At 36.5% G+C, this 23,185-nt stretch overlaps 1 protein-coding gene across 1 annotated transcript; it reads left to right on the forward strand.

The window, feature by feature from the left end:
- The first annotated feature begins 5,261 nt into the window (after positions 1-5,261).
- Positions 5,262-10,069, forward strand: LOC121794474 (ABC transporter B family member 21-like). Its single transcript, XM_042192649.1, has 10 exons — positions 5,262-5,623; positions 5,722-5,776; positions 5,851-6,026; positions 6,103-6,324; positions 6,414-6,652; positions 6,725-7,250; positions 7,337-7,610; positions 7,693-8,834; positions 8,916-9,179; positions 9,252-10,069. The coding sequence occupies exons 1-10, from the start codon at positions 5,405-5,407 to the stop codon at positions 9,900-9,902; spliced, it is 3,768 nt and encodes a 1,255-aa protein (XP_042048583.1). The 5' UTR covers positions 5,262-5,404; the 3' UTR covers positions 9,903-10,069.
- The last annotated feature ends 13,116 nt before the right edge of the window (positions 10,070-23,185 follow it).

The raw sequence follows: 23,185 nt of genomic DNA on the forward strand, positions 1-23,185 counted from the left end.
AAATTCAAGTCCATCGTTGCGCGAGAGGTCAACATAGCTCCTGGGCCGAAGCGTACAAGGCACAACCTTGCCGGGACTACAGCAGCGGAAGTGGCTTGCACTCGTTCGATCAGCCCGACGAGCAAGTCGAAGAGCCAGCCGCTACACACACTAGGCGAGGACGGCCCCCGGGACAACAAGCCTCTATCCACAGCGCCAGAGGGGCTAGAAGTGCCTCCCGCCAAACGTCGGCCGCGTCTGGATCTCGCATCCCCCAGCCCGCCCCAATCCCACAGCACATGGTGCAAGCTCCCCACGAGGTCTTGAGAGATAACATAGATGTGCAGTTGATGCAACAACTGCAAGACGTATGCAGCAAATACGCAGCGAAATCTGACCCGTACGTCAGGAACGTCTACAACGTGATCCATTTATTAAAAGTTGTACAATTGAATTGAATATTTAATGATTATACCCCAAAATTATAGTAAAAGTTGTACAATTGAATTGAATATTTACAATTGAATTGAATATTTCATGATTATATCCCAAAATTACAATATGAAAAATGGAAATAGTTGGTGGTTGCATATAGTCCATTCATAGGACATCTAATCTGTCAAGTCAAGTTATGCATAAGGGTAGAAATTTTGAATCCGCACACCATAGTTCTCCCTGTGCAATGAGGCTAAATTGCAAAAAGTATAACGATACGAGCTTAGTTAAAATCAAACAAAAAATAAAATTGAATTTTATAAATTGAAAGTTATAGTACACACAAAAATGGGACAATTGATCTCAACCTTTCCATTCAGCTTCAGCTATGTGAAATTTTGATGCTTTGTGGAATTAACTCAAAAGAATATATATCAATTGGTCAGTTTTTATATGGAGTATACATTTATTTTTCTTCAACTTTCCAAGACTGTAATAATTGAGACAGCCATGGCCTTTTTTTTATAAAACGAGAGATATTAATTGGGAATTTATAGAAACATTATCCACACGTTTTGTGGCTCAATACAAATCATTGCTACTAACTTGTTTCTTTCTCCTTTCTTAAAAAAGGTTGTCGTACTTATTCTGCAGTGAAAAAAGAAAAACAGATTAACTATAAATAAATAGAGTCAATAAATTAAGCATCGAATTATCTGAGAAAATTAAGTGCTATATATCGAGGTAGTTAGAGTTTTAGAGATGAAGACAATGGGGTTAATTTCATTCCGAGGGCACATGTAATTTCCATGATCATTATATCCCCTTTTCATCCCCTTTTCTTTTTTATTCAATTATGTTATATATTCTTCATGCTACAAGATTCCCTTTTCGCCTGACGAAGTTTTTTGTTGAAATGGAGTTAGCCTAAAAAACAAATCACCGAAAAATTTAAGTTTGGACTATATTATTTGCGTATTTAAAATGGAATGTTTAAAAAGAAAAAACAGGCTAAAACACGTTCTAAAATAGAAAGCACGGATTGTAAGCGTGTTCAGTGTTCGCCATTCCAAATGTATTGATTAAATTCCTTTGCTATTTGTATAAGGTTGGGCCCACATATTCTTAAATCAATTGGCTTGTTCGAGGAGGCAGAAATAAACTCATATTTGCATTTATGGTTTATTTATTTACTCTCTTTATATGAGTGTGTTCCCAAAAATACCCCTTCAAACTCCAAACAAAAATTTTCAGCAGGCATTACAATTTTCAACTTCTTTTTGTGCATCAGACCAGAGTCTCCAACAGCATGGTGAAGAGGCGTATCCCCTTCCATACCAATAGTCTCCAACATTCGCTCCACACTGTCATTAGCAGAGCTTAAAGTAGTTGGGCAATTTCCAGATAGCCGGATTCATCAATCTTACGATCAAAAGCATCTACGGCTTGGCGGAGGGCGTCAAGGTTGCCAGACTCGGCAGCTGAGGCGAGGGGACGAAGGAGAATAGGTGTATCGGAATGATCGATGTCATCTGCGTAGTCGACGCCTTCTTCCTTGAAGAGAGCGGCGGCGCCTTCGTCGTCATCACATTGTCCATCAGCCACCGCCATCTTTGGAATGATCCCTCTGCAATAGCACTACAATTTTCAACCTTTTTGATCAATCTAGTTCAGAAAACAAAGATTGGATGAAAAAAAGGGCACCAATCAAATTAAAAGAACGAATTTAATCAGAATGTAGTACTAATCAGCATAACAAAAGGTAGAATGAAAACCTTATGCCCTCTTTCAATGTATTTCATCGCCACGAGCTCTTTCCGCCTCCTTGTTTCACATAAGGCTCACCACACCAAAATTTCCACTCCCTAAATCCATCACAAGCGCATATTTCTCTATTTTTTATTATCTTCTCGCTCCGCTAAATTGTGCACAAAATCCCAAATCAACCAACCACACAATCACGGAAAAAAATCAACCTTGCTCCACACCCTACAATAGCTGAATCACGGAAATCAAACGCCAATAAGAAGAAAAATTGAATTGAATTGAATTGTAGAATCAAAACGGAAAAATTGGGCGAGAAATCCGGAATAAAGTTGCGTTCAATTCTGGGGTAAAAACATAATCTCCCCTTCAATTCGGGGTGTGAGCAGCGTGCCCAGAGTAGTTTTCCAAAACGCCGATGCACGCACCGGCTGTATGTCGGAGAAGAAAGAGTGGATGCCGGGTTGCCTAGGGTTTGCCAAATGTGAATGTGAGGAAGGAGAGAGAATCAGCGATGGTAAGGGAAGATGAGGGGCAAAAATGTAATTGCACAATCATTTCTTGATGTAAAAAGTGAAACGAGAATTGAAAATCACCTAGTTCGTCAGTTTTTTTTCTTGCGTTAAATGCACTGAATAGTGCGGGCTTCCCCATATCTAACGGGCTGGACAGTAATAAAACCATAACCATGAACACCTGATTTAGCCCAGAATTGAGCCCATTTCTGGGCATTTCAGGGAAGATGAACGGGTCAAGTATGATAAATCATGTACTATAAAACATGGTGAACTCGCTACGAAATATTCCATGGATTCGAATAAATGAAAATTTTCGCTTTTATGAGATTTGAATTCAAAATCACGAAGTCATTCAATAAAGTGGTGAATTCATTAAATCCTCACAATGAAAGAATTAATAATAGTAATTTATAATTTTAACATTTTCTAATCCCGCATTAGTGCATGCACAAGATAGACGGTGTGCCGTATCAATAGATAACCAGTACGGTGTTGTTCGATTGCCGTGACTAATTATCATATAATAATTCATCAAGGATTAAGTTGTGGGATTATTTTAGTTGGAGAGATGACTTTTGACTAATTATCACATGATTGTTCATCTAGCTAGGATTAAGTTGTGTGATTTAATCTCATGAACTAAATACACTGCATATTTAATCATTAAATATAATCTTGCACACCGAAGAACTCCTACTAGTACTATTGTGATGATGTCGCCGTACGTGTGATCACAAGATGCAAAATATTGTTTTTGAAGTAGACTTTCTGTGTTGAGAAGTAGACTTTTCAAGATTTGAAAAATAGACAATTCCAATTAGAAGCAATATGAAAGTTAGTCGGTTGGTCATACCTGTAAAAATCATGGATTAAATATGTTTGGTCAATGGATTTTGACCAAATAATAAATGTGACGAGACATTTAATTAAATGACATAGCGTCGATCTACATTTTACGTAGATAAATGTAGTATATTCACTTTCTCAAATCCGATTTCCGGTGAGTGAGAAATAGTGGATTAAAGTTGGGCATAATTAGCTTTTAATTAAAGCTTGGAGTTGGAGCTTAGAGAATAATTAACTAGTGTTAATTATCCCACATTGGAGGATTAACACATCTTTTAATGTGTTTAAATTAAGTGACTTTATGTTACTTAATAATTATAATGGACCAAGATGGGTGAAAGAGCCCACACGCGCGCACACGCGCGCGCCGCCGCCCGCCCGAGCCCGTGCTCGTGCTCGGGGCCGCGGGCCCGGTCCCGATCCCGGACTTGGACTTGGTCTTTGGGTGGTCTTTGGGCTTGGTGCTTGGGCTTGTCCCTAGCCCAAACTTAATCTTTTTATACCACCGCAGAGTCAGCAATCCAAGTGGCTTGACACGTCGTCAAGCGTGGCATAGTCAGAGCTGCCACGTGAGAAAAGCATACGCTCCGCACGCGAAAGACATACTCCTGCCACACGCTCGTAACCGTCGGCGGTTACGAATCTGCCATGATGAGCCTTCATGGCTGTTGACCCACAGCAGTGGACTGAGCCTATAAATAGGCTAGCCCCTCCATGCATCTACACTACACTATTCACAAGCATAACAGCATAAGCTATCTCCCTCTCTCTGCATTGTCTTTCTGTCGAAGCTCTGCCCTCTCCTTCATCCAGTTCGTCGGAGCTCTGCTGATTGCGGTGCTGCATCAAAAGAGACGTAGCCGTTTTACCTTTGGGGACGACACGCCAAACCGAGAGCACTACCGGGTCGTATCTCGTCTTGCGGGAAGAGGCCTCCTCGACTCGGCTATCCTACTGGTTCAGTTCTTCCTTATGGGTTGTATTACGCCCGGTTGTATCTCTTGTAATCCCCAGAAACCAACAATACCTTTCTCTTGAGGGCTAAGCAAATACTCCTACAGGCTACATGTTTTAATTGTGACTTAAAAGACAAAGAAGGCTATGCTTATGAATTGTTAGTAAAGAGAAATTTTTAACAAGGCCAATATTCCACGGCACGTAAATTTAGATTGGACTCAAATCTAATATTCCAGTATTTTATTTTGTACAACCAATCCTTGTATTTTGCGCTGATGTAAGCTGATCACATTTTATTATTATTAAATGTATATGTTGCGATAAGGCTGATTTTCATTTTCCATATCAACCTTGATAGCTTTCTTTCTTTCTTTCTTTTTCATCTTCTGGAAACGCATCATAGTTAAATTCACGGACAAAAAAAACCTCAATATATCTCGTGAACTTTATTTGATTGCATTTGTTGCTGCAGGGGAACTGAACTTTATTAATCTCGATCCTAATTATATAACTTTTGACTTACTGCAACAAAACCAACCACCAATTTGGAAAAGCGGAATTAGACATTTGTTGACTATGTACAAGCAAGCACCTGAAAAGTATGTATCAAAACTTAATTAATGTTCAAATAACTGTAGATGATGCCAAATAATCAAATTTCTAAAAGTTTTGATATTCAATGGACTTGTACCTGCATCACGCCTCCAAGATTTGAAGCTGAATATAATAAAGGCGCCGTGCTCATCAAGAATTCTTGCTCAATAAGTCTTGCAGCTAGCACCACCCTTTCTTTACACACACTATATATATTTGTGTGTGTTTTTTATTGAAATAAAAAAAGTCAGTCAGTTAAACAGGCGTGCAATATATACAAGTGTTAGTAAGTGTAGACATCAGTGATTGAAATGGAAAGGGAAGAGGCGGTGGAAAAGGAAGGCAGAACGGTGCCGTTTCACCGGCTGTTCGCCTTTGCTGATCCTGTGGATCAAGTGTTGATGATAGTTGGTTCAGTGGGTGCCGTTGGGAATGGAGTGTGTATGCCTCTTATGACAATCCTTTTCGGGGATCTCATCGATTCTTTCGGCCAAAACCAAAACAACGATGTTGTTTCCGTTGTCTCAAAGGTATCTAAACATCATCATATTCATTCTCTACCTACTTGTTTATGGTAGCTTCATGATTTTGTGCTTTCATCACTTGTATCTCACATTTCAATCCTTAGGTTGCACTAAAGTTTGTGTATTTGGCTATGGGATGTGGCGTGGCAGCATTTCTTCGTAAGTTTTACCCTCTATAGCCATCTTAATCATATTGTTAAACTTGAACATACTTAACATTGAATGATCTACAGAGGTGGCTTGTTGGATGATTACCGGAGAAAGGCAGGCTGCAAGAATTAGGAGTCTATATTTGTCAACAATTTTGAGGCAAGATGTTGCTTTCTTTGATAAAGAAAGCAATACAGGAGAAGTGGTTGGAAGAATGTCTGGTGACACTGTGCTTATTCAAGACGCCATGGGTGAGAAGGTACCTACTTTCTCACTCTTTTGCCTATTATTTCTTGAGAGAGAAGATTACATGTTGTATATGCATCCTCTTGCAGGTTGGCAAGTTCATTCAACTAGTATCAACATTTTTGGGAGGCTTTGTGATCGCTTTTATTAAAGGATGGCTGCTCACGCTCGTCATGCTATCATCCATTCCTCTAATGGTGATATCAGGAGGTGTCATGTCGCTACTCCTGTCGAAGATGGCGTCTCGTGGCCAAGAAGCGTATGCTAAGGCTGCAACTCTAGTTGAACAGACGATTGGCTCGATCAGAACGGTCTCGTCCTTATTAACAATCTTAGCTTCCACATTATTGTATTTTTAGACCGAATAGATGTTGACATATGTGTCTATGATTCTGTTCAGGTTGCGTCGTTTACTGGGGAGAAGCAAGCTGTGGCTGACTATGACAAGTCCCTCGTCAAGGCCTACAAATCAGGGGTGCACGAAGGGTTGGCGAATGGGCTGGGGCTCGGATCAGTCATGTTCATTGTATTCTGCAGTTATGCTCTGGCTATCTGGTTTGGAGGCAAGATGATCTTGGAGAAGGGATACTCTGGGGGCGAGGTGATCAACGTGATCATCGCCGTGCTTACTGGTTCAATGTGAGTACATATACTATTGATGTTGCTGTTGCTGCACTTTATATTTATATATTGATGTTGTATGTTGTGTAGGTCTCTTGGACAAGCATCTCCTTGCATGTCAGCATTTGCTGCGGGACGAGCAGCAGCGTACAAGATGTTTGAGACGATAAAGAGGAAGCCCGAGATAGATGCATACGACACAAGTGGGGAGATGCCAGACGACATTCGTGGGAATATAGAGTTTAGAGACGTCCATTTCAGCTATCCAGCTAGGCCTAATGAGCAGATATTCAGAGGCTTAAATCTGTCGATTTCGAGTGGTCTGACAGTGGCTCTGGTTGGGCAGAGTGGAAGTGGGAAATCAACTGTGATAAGTTTGATAGAGAGGTTCTATGACCCTCAGCATGGTGAAGTTTTGATTGATGGCATCAATCTGAAGCAACTCCAGCTTAAGTGGATTAGGTCCAAAATAGGGCTTGTAAGTCAAGAGCCTGTGCTTTTCACAGCTAGTATTAAAGATAATATTGCATATGGAAAGGATGGTGCAACAGTTGAGGAAATCAGGGCAGCAGCAGAACAAGCCAATGCTGCTAAATTCATAGATAAATTGCCCCAGGCAACAACCATGACCTTTTTCTTTTCTCTCTCACTCATTTTGAACAAACTAATAGTACTAATATAAGATTACTTTGTTTTCTACAGGGACTTGATACCATGGTAGGTGAACACGGAACTCAGCTTTCGGGGGGACAGAAACAACGAGTAGCCATAGCTAGAGCGATCTTGAAGGATCCGAGGATTCTATTGTTGGATGAGGCTACAAGTGCACTAGATGCAGAATCAGAAAGAGTAGTGCAGGAGGCATTAGACCGAATAATGGTGAACAGAACAACAGTAGTTGTTGCACATCGGTTGAGCACAATTAGGAATGCCAATATGATCGTTGTCATTCACCAAGGCAAGGTGGTTGAAAAAGGTACTATCTCTCTCTTTACTCTTGTAAGGTAAACAAGACTAGTTTCCTTTGCGAGAGAAAACTAATTTGATTGTAACTGCAGGGACACATTCTGAACTACTGGAAGATCCTGAGGGTGCGTATTCTCAGCTCATACGCTTGCAGGAAGTAAACAGAGACACATCAGAGCATGTCAAAGGCAAAGAAAGATCAGAAACAAGCGTGGATTTGGAGAGATCACAGTCAAGTCGAAGGATGTCACTCACACGTTCCATGAGTCGAGGCTCATCTAGCAGCCGTCACCACTCACTGCCATTCACAATTGGCCTACCTGCAACAACACTGAACGTCTCCGAATCTGTACTAGAGAAATCAGATCATGAATCATCAGAAAAGCCTCCAAAGGTCCCTCTCCGCCGCCTAGCCAATCTCAACAAGCCAGAAATACCAGTGCTCATAGCAGGAGCCGTCTTCGCCATAATAAATGGTTCTATATTGCCAATCTTCGGCATACTAATATCTAGCGTGATCAAATCCTTCTTCGAGTCCCCAAGTGAGCTGCGCAAAGACACAAAGTTTTGGGCCATCATATTCATGGTGCTCGGGGTGGTGTCTCTGATCGCATATCCAGCAAGGACATATCTCTTTGGCGTGGCGGGAAACAAGCTGATCAGAAGGATTAGGCTGATGTGCTTCGAGAAGGTTGTGAATATGGAGGTGGGGTGGTTTGATGAGGGAGAGCACTCAAGTGGGATCATCGGAGCGAGGCTGTCTGCTGATGCTGCTACCGTTAGAGCTCTGGTTGGCGACGCGCTTGCGCAGATGGTTCAAGATTTGTCATCATTGGTTGCTGGGTTAGCCATTGCTTTCCAAGCTAGCTGGCAATTGGCTCTGATCATCCTGGTGATGCTGCCTTTGATCGGAGCGAATGGGTATGTGCAGATCAAGTTCATGAAAGGATTCAGCGCAGATGCGAAGGCTATGTACGAGGAGGCGAGCCAAGTGGCGAATGACGCAGTGGGTAGTATAAGGACGGTTGCTTCCTTTTGTGCGGAGGAGAAGGTAATGGAAATGTATAGGAAGAAATGTGAAGGGCCTATGAGCAGTGGGATTAAGCAGGGGTTGATTAGTGGAGTATGTTTTGGGATATCCTTTGCCCTTCTCTTTCTGGTTTACGCTACCAGCTTTTATGCTGGAGCTCGACTCGTTGAAGATGGCAAAATCACTTTCTCTGATGTATTTCGGGTAATCACCACCATTACCAACCAATCATTCATTCTTTAATTCAATCCTCTAACCCTAACCCTAACTAATTAAATGTTGCAGGTTTTCTTTGCACTAACCATGGCGGCACTAGCAATCTCTCAATCCAGCTCTTTCGCACCAGATTCAAGCAAAGCCAAGGTTGCAGCAGCTTCAATATTCACCATTCTCGACAGGGAATCGAAGATCGATCCTAGTGCTGAATCTGGAATCAAATTAGATAGCGTCAAGGGAGAGATCGAGCTCAAACACGTGAGCTTTAAGTACCCGACCCGCCCCGATGTACAGATCTTCAGAGACCTCTCCTTGACGATCCATGGCCAAAAGGTACATACAATACGATTAGGTAAATGTAGATTAATTGAAGAAATTGTTGATTAATCAATGCTCTATTTGCAGACAGTAGCTCTGGTTGGAGAGAGCGGGAGCGGCAAATCAACGGTGATATCACTGTTACAGAGATTCTACGATCCTGATTCAGGGCGCATAACCCTAGACGGCGTCGAGATCCAAAAATTCCAACTGAAATGGCTGAGGCAGCAGATGGGGCTGGTGAGCCAAGAGCCGGTGCTCTTCAACGACACGATCCGAGCCAACATAGCCTACGGGAAGGAAGGGGAGGCGACGGAGGCAGAAATCATCGCGGCGGCGGAGCAGGCGAATGCGCACAAATTCATAAGCGGGCTGCAACAAGGGTACGACACGGTGGTGGGGGAGCGCGGGGTGCAGCTGTCAGGGGGGCAGAAGCAACGCGTGGCGATCGCGCGGGCAATCGTTAAGAGCCCGAAGATTCTGCTGCTGGATGAGGCGACGAGCGCACTAGACGCAGAGTCGGAGAGAGTGGTGCAGGACGCGCTCGATCAGGCGATGGTGAACCGGACGACGGTGATTGTGGCGCATCGGCTGTCCACGATCAAGACGGCAGATTTGATAGCGGTTGTCAACAACGGAGTGATTGTGGAGAAAGGGAAGCATCAGAGCTTGATTAACATCAAAGATGGATTTTACGCCTCATTAGTTGCGCTTCATATCACTCCTGCGAAACAGTAATTTTTACTTCGTTAATTTTTTTGTTTTCAATCTTAGGCCTTAGCTACAAAATGTAATGCATCATCTCTGAGGCAATTTTTATTCTGTGCAACCAAGATTAAATTAGTTAAATAAAAACAAAATGGTACTTATATAGAGATAATATACTCCATTTGATTAGTGGCCAATGGATATGGAGAAAAAATTCCCTTGTCAAGGAATATCAAGGTGGCAATTCTACTTTATATGCCCTACCAATAAATTTTTAACAAATGGAAATATTTTTTTATCTCCAATTCCAACTAGATACATAATTATGGATACAATTTAAATATAACCACACGCTATTAAATAATACGGAAGGTTTACCGTTTATGCACATTCCATATAACAGATGCACTATATATATAAACATTTAATATGATATAATTGGGTATCACAATCATTTTAAGAATTTGTTAATTTAATATTTTATCATTCAACAATCATATGTCGCAGTTTAGTTTATAAAGTTTTTCATGCTACATTAAAAATAATTAATATAATAAAATTAAATTTTAGATCATCTTATTATTATTAATTCTTTTTATAATTTAATATAATGTATAACCTGGGTATAATATTCATAAAATTACTATGCAATGATAAAATAAAACAAGAGCTACACTATATAATTATTAATATATTTAGTTTAATTTATACGTATATAATCCTTCATATTGTTATTTTAATTTATAGTTTCCGCTAACAAAACTGAAGTTATACTTGCACTTTTATTTGTCTAGATTATTTTTGTATATATATTTATATATATTTGAGAAAAATAATAATTTCCTAAAATCTTAAAATAATTAATCATTTTTTTTTGCGTGTGAGATGATCGAAAATAATTGCAAAAGATGATTAAAAATTAAAATATACAAGTATTAAATATTTTTATACTACTATACATGGAAAGTACATAAACTTTTCATATAATTTAATTGCGTGTGGTTATATAGATTGTTTCCATAGTTTATATATCTAGTTGGAATTAGGGTCATAGATATTTCCATTTGTCACAATTTTATTGATATGACATACCAAGTAGGATTGCCAAGTAGGTATTCCTTGACCATGGAATTTTTTCTCATGGATATGATATAGTCGTACTAAAATATTCTATTCCTTATATAAAAACATGGAGTTCGTTTCAATTAGAATTTTATAAAACAATTAAAATGTTAAAAAAAGTTTTTTGAACGTTAAAATTTACTTGAATAAATATACATAATTAAGTTTTTTTTTATGATATTAGTGTGGTGGTGATGGAGATGGTGCGTAATAAATGCAGCGGCATTGCCAAGGATTTGAAGTACGAATAGTAGTAGGATAGGAGTGTATAAATAAAAGATGGTGAGATTTGAGAGCGGAGAAGTAAATGTGGAGCAGCAACCTCGTGAAGCCCCACCATTTTAAATTTTTAGTTTGCTAATTGTAATTTGTACACTCTGGTTTTATAGAACATTGTTTTTCCTTCTTCCGTCTGTCTCTCTTTCTCTATTTTTTAAAGTTAGTTTTCCAGTCATTCACGTTCCATGTTTGATAACTATCCTTGGTTTGAAAAATTATAATTCATATGTATATTATACTCCCTCCGTCCCTTATTAGGAGTCTGCTTTTTTAAATAAAATACTTTATTTCTCAATTTTGAGATAGGACTATCTCCTAACATAATCCTTATTCTATCCAACGCTGATTAATTTTTTAATGAATATTAGTTTTGCTCGTATCAACATAAACAACTCTCGTCATAATATAATTTTTACTTTCATAAGTGACCTAAATTAAATATAACTAAATGTTGTTTTCAATAAGAAATTCAAAGAAAAATAATGAAAAAAATATTTCTACAATAAAATATAAGTTCAACTTTTATAAATTAATTTTGAGTATGAGTATAAAATAGTACTCCATTCGTCCCATAATAGATGTCACACTTTTCTTTTTAGTTTGTCCCACAAAAGATGTCACATTTCCTTTTTTGGAAAAAGTTATCTCTAACATTAATATAAATATACTATTTTCTCTTTCCACTTAACATACAAAACAACACCTCCTAAAATCTGGTGTTATTTCCCAAATGTGTCATTTATTATGGGACGGAGGGAGTAGTACAAAAAGGGAATGAAAATGAAAAACAAAAGAAAGAAGTAAAGGAGCATGCGTTCATGTTCAAATTCTTGCTTTTTATCACTTTCTTGGATATACCAAGAAATAGCTTCATTTCATGGTTTGAGGCGGTGTTCACTGTCCAAGATTAAATTTTGACGAGCCCGAGACTTCATCCATGGCCCGAGCCCTAGACTTCATCCCCGGCCCGGACTGTTTTTTTTTTTTTTGCGTGAATGTTCCCTTGAGGGATAGGTAGAAATCATTTCTTGGGATGGAGTAGGTTTTAATTTCTGCATCGAACGTTGTGGAGGGCATTTCGGGTAATTAATGAATACTGAAAAAAGTCTAATGCAGTCTGGCCATACTCAAAACACGGAAACTGAACAAAGGGGTGTAGTTTCCGTTTCCAACCCCAAGGATAGAGTCATGGAGGGATTAGGAGTTAAGGAAGGTTAGTTCAACATTAGTTACCTACACGTTGTGTGGCAGTACAAAATATGGGTATATTCTTCTTGTCCAAAATGAGACTTCAAATTGCGGATACCCTGAAATAATAAAATGAGATATTATTTTATGGACGGACGAAAAAATATACCACTTGTTTTTTTTAGAAGAACTAGTGTCACTCCAGTGCTTATTTTATTTCACTCATTGTAAATTTTTAAATTGTAAATTAATTGAATGAAATGAGAATAAAATCATAAACACATATTTATTATTGAAACACTTTTACATTGTAGATAGCCACACATACAATAAAATAGTACTAAAATACTATTGATATGACATAATAAATCCATAACTAAAAACATCAAAATTGTTACAATTAGAATTAAAATAATCAATTACACAAAAAAACATTACTAACATCAAACATTAGCAAAAAAAACAAATATTAATTTAATAATATTTAATTAATTTTAGCAAATTTCTTTGTAAACAACATACTATCAACATTTTTGGTATAAACTAAAATCTTCAATCATTTATGGCTTGTAATTCTTGACATGACAACATACAATTGTCCATGGCTTAAACGCTAAATGCTGGAAAATGTTCCTTGAATCCCAACATCTTGCAAGGAAAAAAAAATTACCAGTAATAGTTTTAGCTAAATTATTAAAAAAAACTAATAAGATAAGAAATGACAAAACTCATACCATGGGATCGTGGAAAATCCATTCCAATCGAACAACATATGCTTGATCTTCATACTTAGTCATTTAAAAAATACACACATTCCGGACTTTGATGACTATGAAGTTCTGCTAGACTGGAGATCATTGATGGGTGAATTTCAAGGTTTTAGTGTCCTTTATATGGAAAAATCACATTATTATGAACATATTAATCACACGAAGAGTGCTTAAAATAGATTAATATAAATATACTTCTATTGGTACACAATAAGAACCATGCTGAAAATAATTTTTTTTTTTCAGAAAATTCATTGATGCAACGAAGGAAGACAATGAGGATGAGGAAGTGAGTTATAAACGAGAAATAATGTAAAACATACCTTCAAATAGATGAACTTTTGTGTGTTCTGGAGAAGCTAATGGACTGTGAATAGTTGGAGTATGAGATCGTCTAGGGCATATATATACTGGCCGCAAAAACGGTTAAGTTTGTGTGGGGTAAGCATTTAGTAATACAATTTCTTAATAAGGTGACAGTTACATATATTCTAATTAGGATTATTAAATATTTTGAATTGATTACAAATCTCGACAGTTTCATTTCATAGCAAGGCATAACAAACTAATCCATATATTTTGGCTTTTCACATCTATACATCTATTACTATAATTTGTACATACAAAATTTATTCGTCTCATATATATTGAAATAGTGTTATGTAAATATTGATTTTTTTTGTTTTTTGATTATACTCATATATAGTATCCTTATATATATTTTTAATTACTTTCGTAAAAACCTATTCAAATTTAAAATATTAGGCATCATGATAAACCAACCCACTAAAACATTATGTAATCCTCATATAGCTTAAATCTATCATGTAACTTCTCCGAGAAATAAATTCCTATTAATATTTACATTAAAAGTTACGCCATTTATTAGGAGTACAATATTATGTAGCCTATTACAATCCTTTAAGTTAGTGCATCAAACTAAATAAATTTCCATCAATATTTATAGTAACGTGTATATATATTCATCCAAAGCTATTAGCTCTAGCTATTGATTATTCAGAGATTAGTCAATTGTTCATTTGAATTATGGTCCACGTTTTCAATCATGGTCCATGCATAAATTGTTGCAGTTATTACAAATATTTAAATTGTTAGAAATACCACCAAAACTCATAAATATTTAAAATCATGCCCAAAACTTATAAATATTTAAAACAGAGGCCAAAACTCACCTCTTTTATATATGTATAGATAGATAGATTGTATACTACTTCTGTGATGAAGATCAGATGAAGGACAATATGTTAATTTGTACATCCACTAAACACAAAGAAAATCAATGTGGATTGCTCTCTAGATGACTTCATCAGCCATGAGTGTTACATATATTTACACTCTAAGTAGGTTCGATTAAAGCTGACTACGTAATTGGAACACATAATCTTTTACTCATGAAATCAGGCTCTCTAACACTAGGTTAATCGGATCGAATATGTAACCTGTAATTGTGTCATTGGCAACATTTAATGTGCACAAAGCCTAGAGGTGAAGTCCAAAAGAGTATAAAAACAAAAGATAAACACAGCCTTGGAACTTACTCTATCAATATGACAGACTTGTGATGAATGGGCTCTTGCAATTTTAGATTATATGAGTGAGCCTATATAGGTTCAATCTCTAGGGCACATCTATCTTTTGATCAAACTTTATATAGGGCACATCTATCTTTAGGGCACATCTATCTTTTGATCAAACTTTAGGGCACGTCTATCTTTATATATTTGGCCCGATTTTCCATATGGCCTCAGCCATTCTTACCACTTTAGAGCACTCACAATGGCAGGTTGTTCCCTCGGGCCGAGGATTGGCCCGGAGATCGGCCACCATTGCAGAGAAAGGGCAAATAATCGGCCTTCAGACGCTTCCCCAAAATCGCCGCCGGGACGGCCATGATGATTGACGTCGATCGGCCCCCATTGTGGCCGATACGGCTGATCATCGGCCATCCCTTTTTCTTTTAATTTTGATGTGAAAAAACGCAGAAGGAGAGAAAGAGAGATACGATGGATAGAAAGAAAATGTAGGCGGTTATCCAAGTCTAATTTGTATCTAAACTAATTTTATTAATTCTAATGGGTTTATTAATGTGCCAATAATTTTATTAAATAAACAATATTGACTTTTTAGTATGCCTAAACATACTAATAGATTGGAGATGGCCTAATTTAGGTTTTCATCTAATTAAATAGTAAGTTGCCACATATTTGGGATCAATTTAAATTTATTTCTCATATTGTATTATATTATATTATATTCTTATTTTAATTTAATTTATTTGATAATATTTTAAGTATAGAAATGCAAAAAAAAAATTAAAATAAAGTAAAATGTTGAGTGCTCTTAACCTAACTGAAACCACGGATGAGGAGGAAAATAGAGGGTTAAATACAAAAAACTAGTAGGACTATTATATTTATATTCTTCATAAAAACTCTTTCTTCGGGAAGAATATTTGAGAAGGTATTGTATTTTCTTCAATTTTAAAGGTATATTTAACTCTTCTCTACACAAAATAGATTATATGATACTCCCTCCGTCCGCCATTTATCGTCTCATTTTGACGGATTTCAAGAAATTGTTTGATTTTATGAAGAAAAATGGGTAATGAGTTAGTAGAATGTGGACTCTATTTTTATATATTAGTTTAATAATAGAATGTGAGTGGAATGAGTTACTTGAATGGTGTGGTCAATTTGCCTAAAATGGAAAAAAAAATAAATAAATGAGACTTTAAATCACGGACACCCCAAAATAGCAAAATGTGACATTTTTTCACATTTGGAGGGAGTAGTTATTTTTGTACTATATCTTTTATAAGTATAATTTACCATTTTCCCTTAGAGCATTTTCTAGGAAGAAAGGTATATAGAAAAAATATATCATATATTTACCTTCTCAAAAAGGGAAATATACTATTCCAAAGAGTAACAAATTCCAAAGGAAAAAGATATATAGAAATTTAAATTATGTTCTAAAATAAAAAAAATTGTACAAGATGCATTCCAACACATAAAGTATAACATCTTCTCAAATATGTTCTCTCCTGGAGAATGATTTTTCATGAAAATAAGACAAATATAGTAGTTATGAGATTTTACTTCTTCATTGATGGAGAGGTAAATATACCTCTTTTATATGAGAAAATGATATAATACCTTCCCCAATACCTTTCCCCCTAGAGAATGATATTTTCATAAAAAGCAGACAAATATGGTAGTTATAAGTTTTTAGCTCTCCATTTACATCTCCCATGGACAATCGGTGATGTTCTTAAAGTGACCACAATACGCGCACCGCGGCGGCCTATTGTAAGCCGAGGCAGCACCGCGGCGGTGGTGGAAGCGCTAGGTACCCAGCGGTGGCGGTCTTCGTGGTGGCCTATTGCGCGCCGCGAGACCACCGCGGCGCGAATTTCGTCCGATTTTTTTTCTTAATTTATTATTATAAATAAAAACATATTCCTCATTTTTTACTTCACACATCCACACTACAATTCCACAATATTATTTTCACCTCTCTAGAGTTTTCACCATGCAAGGTGGAGACAATGATTCCCCCGGCACCAGAGAATCGCACTACCCGAGCAGCGGTAGCAGGTAGTACATCAGCAGCAGCGGCTCACGGTCGATTGACCTTAACGAAGAGGTCGAGGAAGAGCCCCCACCACACTTGTCCGCCGCCGATGTCCACGCGGCCAGCAGTCCACCCTTCGGGTCGTGAAAGCCGGTTCGTCTGCATCGGGATCCCGCCTGGGAATGTCTGCCCAGGCGGAGGTGTTGTCCAGCAACCTGATGCATCAGCGGCTGAAGCAGTTGATCGAGTGCTTGGAACGTTACTCCAGCGAGACAAACCCGATGGTCAGGCGGATGTACAAGGCCCTCATACAACAGCTGAAGGCCCAGCTGGGATTGCCCACCTTTGACGATGAGGCCGAGGCTGCTGGGGATGAGAGTGGTGAGGCGGATGCGGCAGATTCCGAGGATGACACTGAGTGAGGAGCCAGTGTTTTTATTAAATCTTCGTTATATAATTTTCAAATATTTATAATACAACGAAGATTTGGTTTAATTTTTTTTAATGAATTACTCCCTCCGTCCACCATTTAAATAGCCATTTTGACTCGGCACGGGTTTTAAGAAATTGTTTGACTTTGTGAAGAATAATAAAGAGAGAAAGTGGGTGGAATGTAGGGTCCATTTAAAGTATTAGTTTTATATTAGATTGTGAGTGTAAAAATTTGGTGGAATGTGGGTTTCACATACTAAAAGTGGAATAAAGTAAATAGTTCTATAAATTGTGGACAAACCAAAATAGTAAAAGGGCTCTTTAAATGGTGGACGAAAGGAGTGTGTTTTTTTTTTAATTTATTTTTGTACAATTAATTTTTTTCTAGTCTAACTAAAATATACCAACAATTAAAAAAAATATGAGGCGTGGTTGTGGCATCACTGGACAACTTTTTTGGGGCTAAGGCATGACTGTGATGACTGGGCGGACAACTTTTTTGGGGATGAGGGGTGGCTGGTCTGCCTATTGTGGCTAATCTTAGTATCACTACTTTTTTCTAAATGTATATTTAACTTTCTGAAGAGGTAAATAAGAAATATACCTATTCAATTTTATCTCTTTCCTTTAGAGATGTTCTTTGTGTTTGAGTCGAATTCTTTCTTGGAATGTCCCATTATGATTAAGTAATTTTTCATAGAAAAATTCAACCTGCCTAATCTCTCTTAATATTTTATTTTCTCATATTATTTTATCGCCTACTATTTTTCCACTAATTTATCCTCCTTCTTACGTAATTTTCACTAAACCTTATTTATTAGTAATATTTTTATTTCACTGTAAAAATAAATGTCTCAACACTAATCAGACGGATGAAGTATTAGACTACTGTTTTTATAATAAAATATGAGTGAAATAAGTTAATAGGCTGTATAGTTTATTTCTTAAAATTTGTACAGTTAAAATTGAATATTTAATGATAGACATCCTAAAATATAATTACAATATGACGATGGAAGTATTTGGTAGTAGGAATGGATAAAAATACCAAAATAACATTATTCCGCACTTATCGTACCAAAAATGATAAAATATTTGTTACACTGCAACTTTTGGTACAATATGATATTATACCATAAGATTTCAGTACAGTAACGAAACAAATTTTCTTATACCACAGTATACTGAACATACGGTATAAACCGATATGTTTGATATACTGATACTTTCAGTATATATAATTATGTTTGGTATCAGTATAATATTGCAGTATATATCAATATCAATACATACCGAATCTATAAGATACACGATATATACTGATTTTGAATGATATTTTCGATATACAAGTATAAGAAATGGTACGGTAGAACGGTACTGGTATACCAAATTTCAATATGATATACCGTAAAACCGATACGGTAACGGTATTCAAATTATTCCATATCGAAACTTCGGTATACCGTAAAGTTCGGTACGATGACAATATGATATTTTTTCACATATAGATATTTTCGGTATGATATGTGATATAACACTTTCAGTACGGTATATCGTTTGGTCCCACACCTAGTTGGTAGTTGGATATTGTCTATTCATAGGACATCTTATCCGTCAAGATTTATGCAAAAAGGTAGAAATTTTGGATCCAAATACCATAGTTCTCCCTTTGCAATATGAGGCTAAGTTGCAAAATTATAACGATACCAACCAAGTTAAATCAAACAAGAAATAAAATTGAATTTTATAAATTGAAAGTTTGTGATCAATTGGTAACTAATTATCAATCCAAAATTAAGACCAATTCTTAGCCAGTAGATTAAAAGATCTAGTGGTTAAAATAATATCGAGTGGATTATATTTTAGATTTAAATAATTATTAATTAAATTTAAAGGATATTAATGTTAATTCTTATACTCCATCCGTCCACAAAAAATAGGACACATTGTGAATGACACGGGCTTTAATGTGGAATTGGTAAAGTAAGAGAGAAGTAGTGTCAGTAGAATGTGAGATCCATATTATTAGTAAGAGAGGAGGGAAAAAAGTACTAGAGAGAAGTAGTGTTAGTGGAATGTGAGGCCCATATTATTAGTAAGAGAGAAGTTGAACACTTTCCTTTTTTAAATGTACTCTATTTTTCGTGGATAACCAAAAATGACAAATGTGCTCTATTTTTCGTGGATGTGAGTATATGATAGTTATAACTAACTACTTTCTCTCTCCTCAAAATCATCTCAAAACTTTAAATTTACGTAACTCTCAATTTAAATTATTTTTTTTTGCAAAAAATATATCAAATTAAAGGTAGTTTTATAAGTATTCTAACGAGATGTCAATTGAATATGTTCCGACAATGTTCGGATGATGAAATTTGAAAATTTTTATTTCATTTGTTGATAAGCAATTTTTTTTATCAATAAATGCATAAAAATGTCAACATAATGCATGTAAAATCTCAATAAAACAGTGTTGATATTTTCGTGTACTTATGTTGAAATATTCATATCATTGTGTTGATATTTATAATACACTATGTTGATATAAAAAAACTACGAAAATTATAATATGATAACAGAATGACGATCTTACCCATTTGTTGATATTTTGTCTACTATGTATTGAAATTTGTGAGGTTTCTCATCCACTCATTTCAAAATCTAAGGGTGTAGATTTGGTCTTAATTTTGGATTATGATGCTATAAGCAATATAAGAGGACCCGAAAGTCATAAATAGGGCAAAATATACCGAAATACCGGACTTACAGTACCGAAAAAATATCAAAAATACCGAATTTTCGGTATACCGCACTTTTCGGTACGATATGATACCTTACCGACGGGTTTAGGTACGGCAAATGTATGAATTTTGTATATACCGCGGTATACCGCAAAATTACGGTATATACCGTTAATAATTATATATATTTAACACATTTATTATTTATAATATTATAATATTTTATATTTTTAAATTCTTAAATCATTGATAAATGACGTTGTGTTTTTATTAAATAAATACTCCAAAATTAATAATGGCTTATTTTTCCTTCCGAGATTTGAGTGTCAACAAATACAATGAATCATTAATATTTATTACTATTTGATTTAAATTTAGTTAGTATTATTCCTTTGGAAGTTATATGAATTATGAATGTCATGAACTATGTTTGATTGTGATAGAATTTTATCATTTTGGACATTTTCTAGGTAGATAAATGTTATTTTAATATTTTATATATCAAACAAGTATGACTTGCGGTATACCGCATCATGGTACGGTATATCGAAATGTCGGTAAGGTAAAGGTTTTCATATTTTGATATACCGACTTTTTGGTATACCGCATTGCGGTATACCGAAAAAAAACGGCACGGTACAGTATCGTGTTTTCTCATACCGTACTTTTCGGTATGATATGCGGTATGCCCATTTCGGTACGGTATACCATACCGTGCCAACCCTAGTCATAAACTCATCCAGTCCCATAAAAACACGTGCACTTGAAATAATATAAGAATTAATGCATAATTGATAAAATAAGATAGATAGAGAGAATGATAGTTAAAGTAGTGTTGTGGATAGTGAGACCCACATTATTATTAGTATTTAATGAATTGTAATGGTAGACCATAATGATATAAGTTGTAAATAAATTGACTTACGTTGGAGACAATTTTCTATAAATAAAAATGCTCATATTTTTATATTTTTATGGCACCAACGAAAATAAAAGATGCACATATTTTTACTGGACACAAAGGTGTATCTTGGTACACACAAAAATAGGACAATTGATCTCAACCTTTCCATTAAGCTATGTGAAATAAATGAGACTTTAAATCACGGACACCCCAAAATAGCAAAATGTGACATTTTTTCACATTTGGAGGGAGTAGTTATTTTTGTACTATATCTTTTATAAGTATAATTTACCATTTTCCCTTAGAGCATTTTCTAGGAAGAAAGGTATATAGAAAAAATATATCATATATTTACCTTCTCAAAAAGGGAAATATACTATTCCAAAGAGTAACAAATTCCAAAGGAAAAAGATATATAGAAATTTAAATTATGTTCTAAAATAAAAAAAATTGTACAAGATGCATTCCAACACATAAAGTATAACATCTTCTCAAATATGTTCTCTCCTGGAGAATGATTTTTCATGAAAATAAGACAAATATAGTAGTTATGAGATTTTACTTCTTCATTGATGGAGAGGTAAATATACCTCTTTTATATGAGAAAATGATATAATACCTTCCCCAATACCTTTCCCCCTAGAGAATGATATTTTCATAAAAAGCAGACAAATATGGTAGTTATAAGTTTTTAGCTCTCCATTTACATCTCCCATGGACAATCGGTGATGTTCTTAAAGTGACCACAATACGCGCACCGCGGCGGCCTATTGTAAGCCGAGGCAGCACCGCGGCGGTGGTGGAAGCGCTAGGTACCCAGCGGTGGCGGTCTTCGTGGTGGCCTATTGCGCGCCGCGAGACCACCGCGGCGCGAATTTCGTCCGATTTTTTTTCTTAATTTATTATTATAAATAAAAACATATTCCTCATTTTTTACTTCACACATCCACACTACAATTCCACAATATTATTTTCACCTCTCTAGAGTTTTCACCATGCAAGGTGGAGACAATGATTCCCCCGGCACCAGAGAATCGCACTACCCGAGCAGCGGTAGCAGGTAGTACATCAGCAGCAGCGGCTCACGGTCGATTGACCTTAACGAAGAGGTCGAGGAAGAGCCCCCACCACACTTGTCCGCCGCCGATGTCCACGCGGCCAGCAGTCCACCCTTCGGGTCGTGAAAGCCGGTTCGTCTGCATCGGGATCCCGCCTGGGAATGTCTGCCCAGGCGGAGGTGTTGTCCAGCAACCTGATGCATCAGCGGCTGAAGCAGTTGATCGAGTGCTTGGAACGTTACTCCAGCGAGACAAACCCGATGGTCAGGCGGATGTACAAGGCCCTCATACAACAGCTGAAGGCCCAGCTGGGATTGCCCACCTTTGACGATGAGGCCGAGGCTGCTGGGGATGAGAGTGGTGAGGCGGATGCGGCAGATTCCGAGGATGACACTGAGTGAGGAGCCAGTGTTTTTATTAAATCTTCGTTATATAATTTTCAAATATTTATAATACAACGAAGATTTGGTTTAATTTTTTTTAATGAATTACTCCCTCCGTCCACCATTTAAATAGCCATTTTGACTCGGCACGGGTTTTAAGAAATTGTTTGACTTTGTGAAGAATAATAAAGAGAGAAAGTGGGTGGAATGTAGGGTCCATTTAAAGTATTAGTTTTATATTAGATTGTGAGTGTAAAAATTTGGTGGAATGTGGGTTTCACATACTAAAAGTGGAATAAAGTAAATAGTTCTATAAATTGTGGACAAACCAAAATAGTAAAAGGGCTCTTTAAATGGTGGACGAAAGGAGTGTGTTTTTTTTTTTAATTTATTTTTGTACAATTAATTTTTTTCTAGTCTAACTAAAATATACCAACAATTAAAAAAAATATGAGGCGTGGTTGTGGCATCACTGGACAACTTTTTTGGGGCTAAGGCATGACTGTGATGACTGGGCGGACAACTTTTTTTGGGGATGAGGGGTGGCTGGTCTGCCTATTGTGGCTAATCTTAGTATCACTACTTTTTTCTAAATGTATATTTAACTTTCTGAAGAGGTAAATAAGAAATATACCTATTCAATTTTATCTCTTTCCTTTAGAGATGTTCTTTGTGTTTGAGTCGAATTCTTTCTTGGAATGTCCCATTATGATTAAGTAATTTTTCATAGAAAAATTCAACCTGCCTAATCTCTCTTAATATTTTATTTTCTCATATTATTTTATCGCCTACTATTTTTCCACTAATTTATCCTCCTTCTTACGTAATTTTCACTAAACCTT

The sequence above is a fragment of the Salvia splendens genome, chromosome 3 (genome assembly GCF_004379255.2).
Source record: "Salvia splendens isolate huo1 chromosome 3, SspV2, whole genome shotgun sequence".
In the NCBI taxonomy this organism is placed as follows: Eukaryota; Viridiplantae; Streptophyta; class Magnoliopsida; order Lamiales; family Lamiaceae; genus Salvia; species Salvia splendens.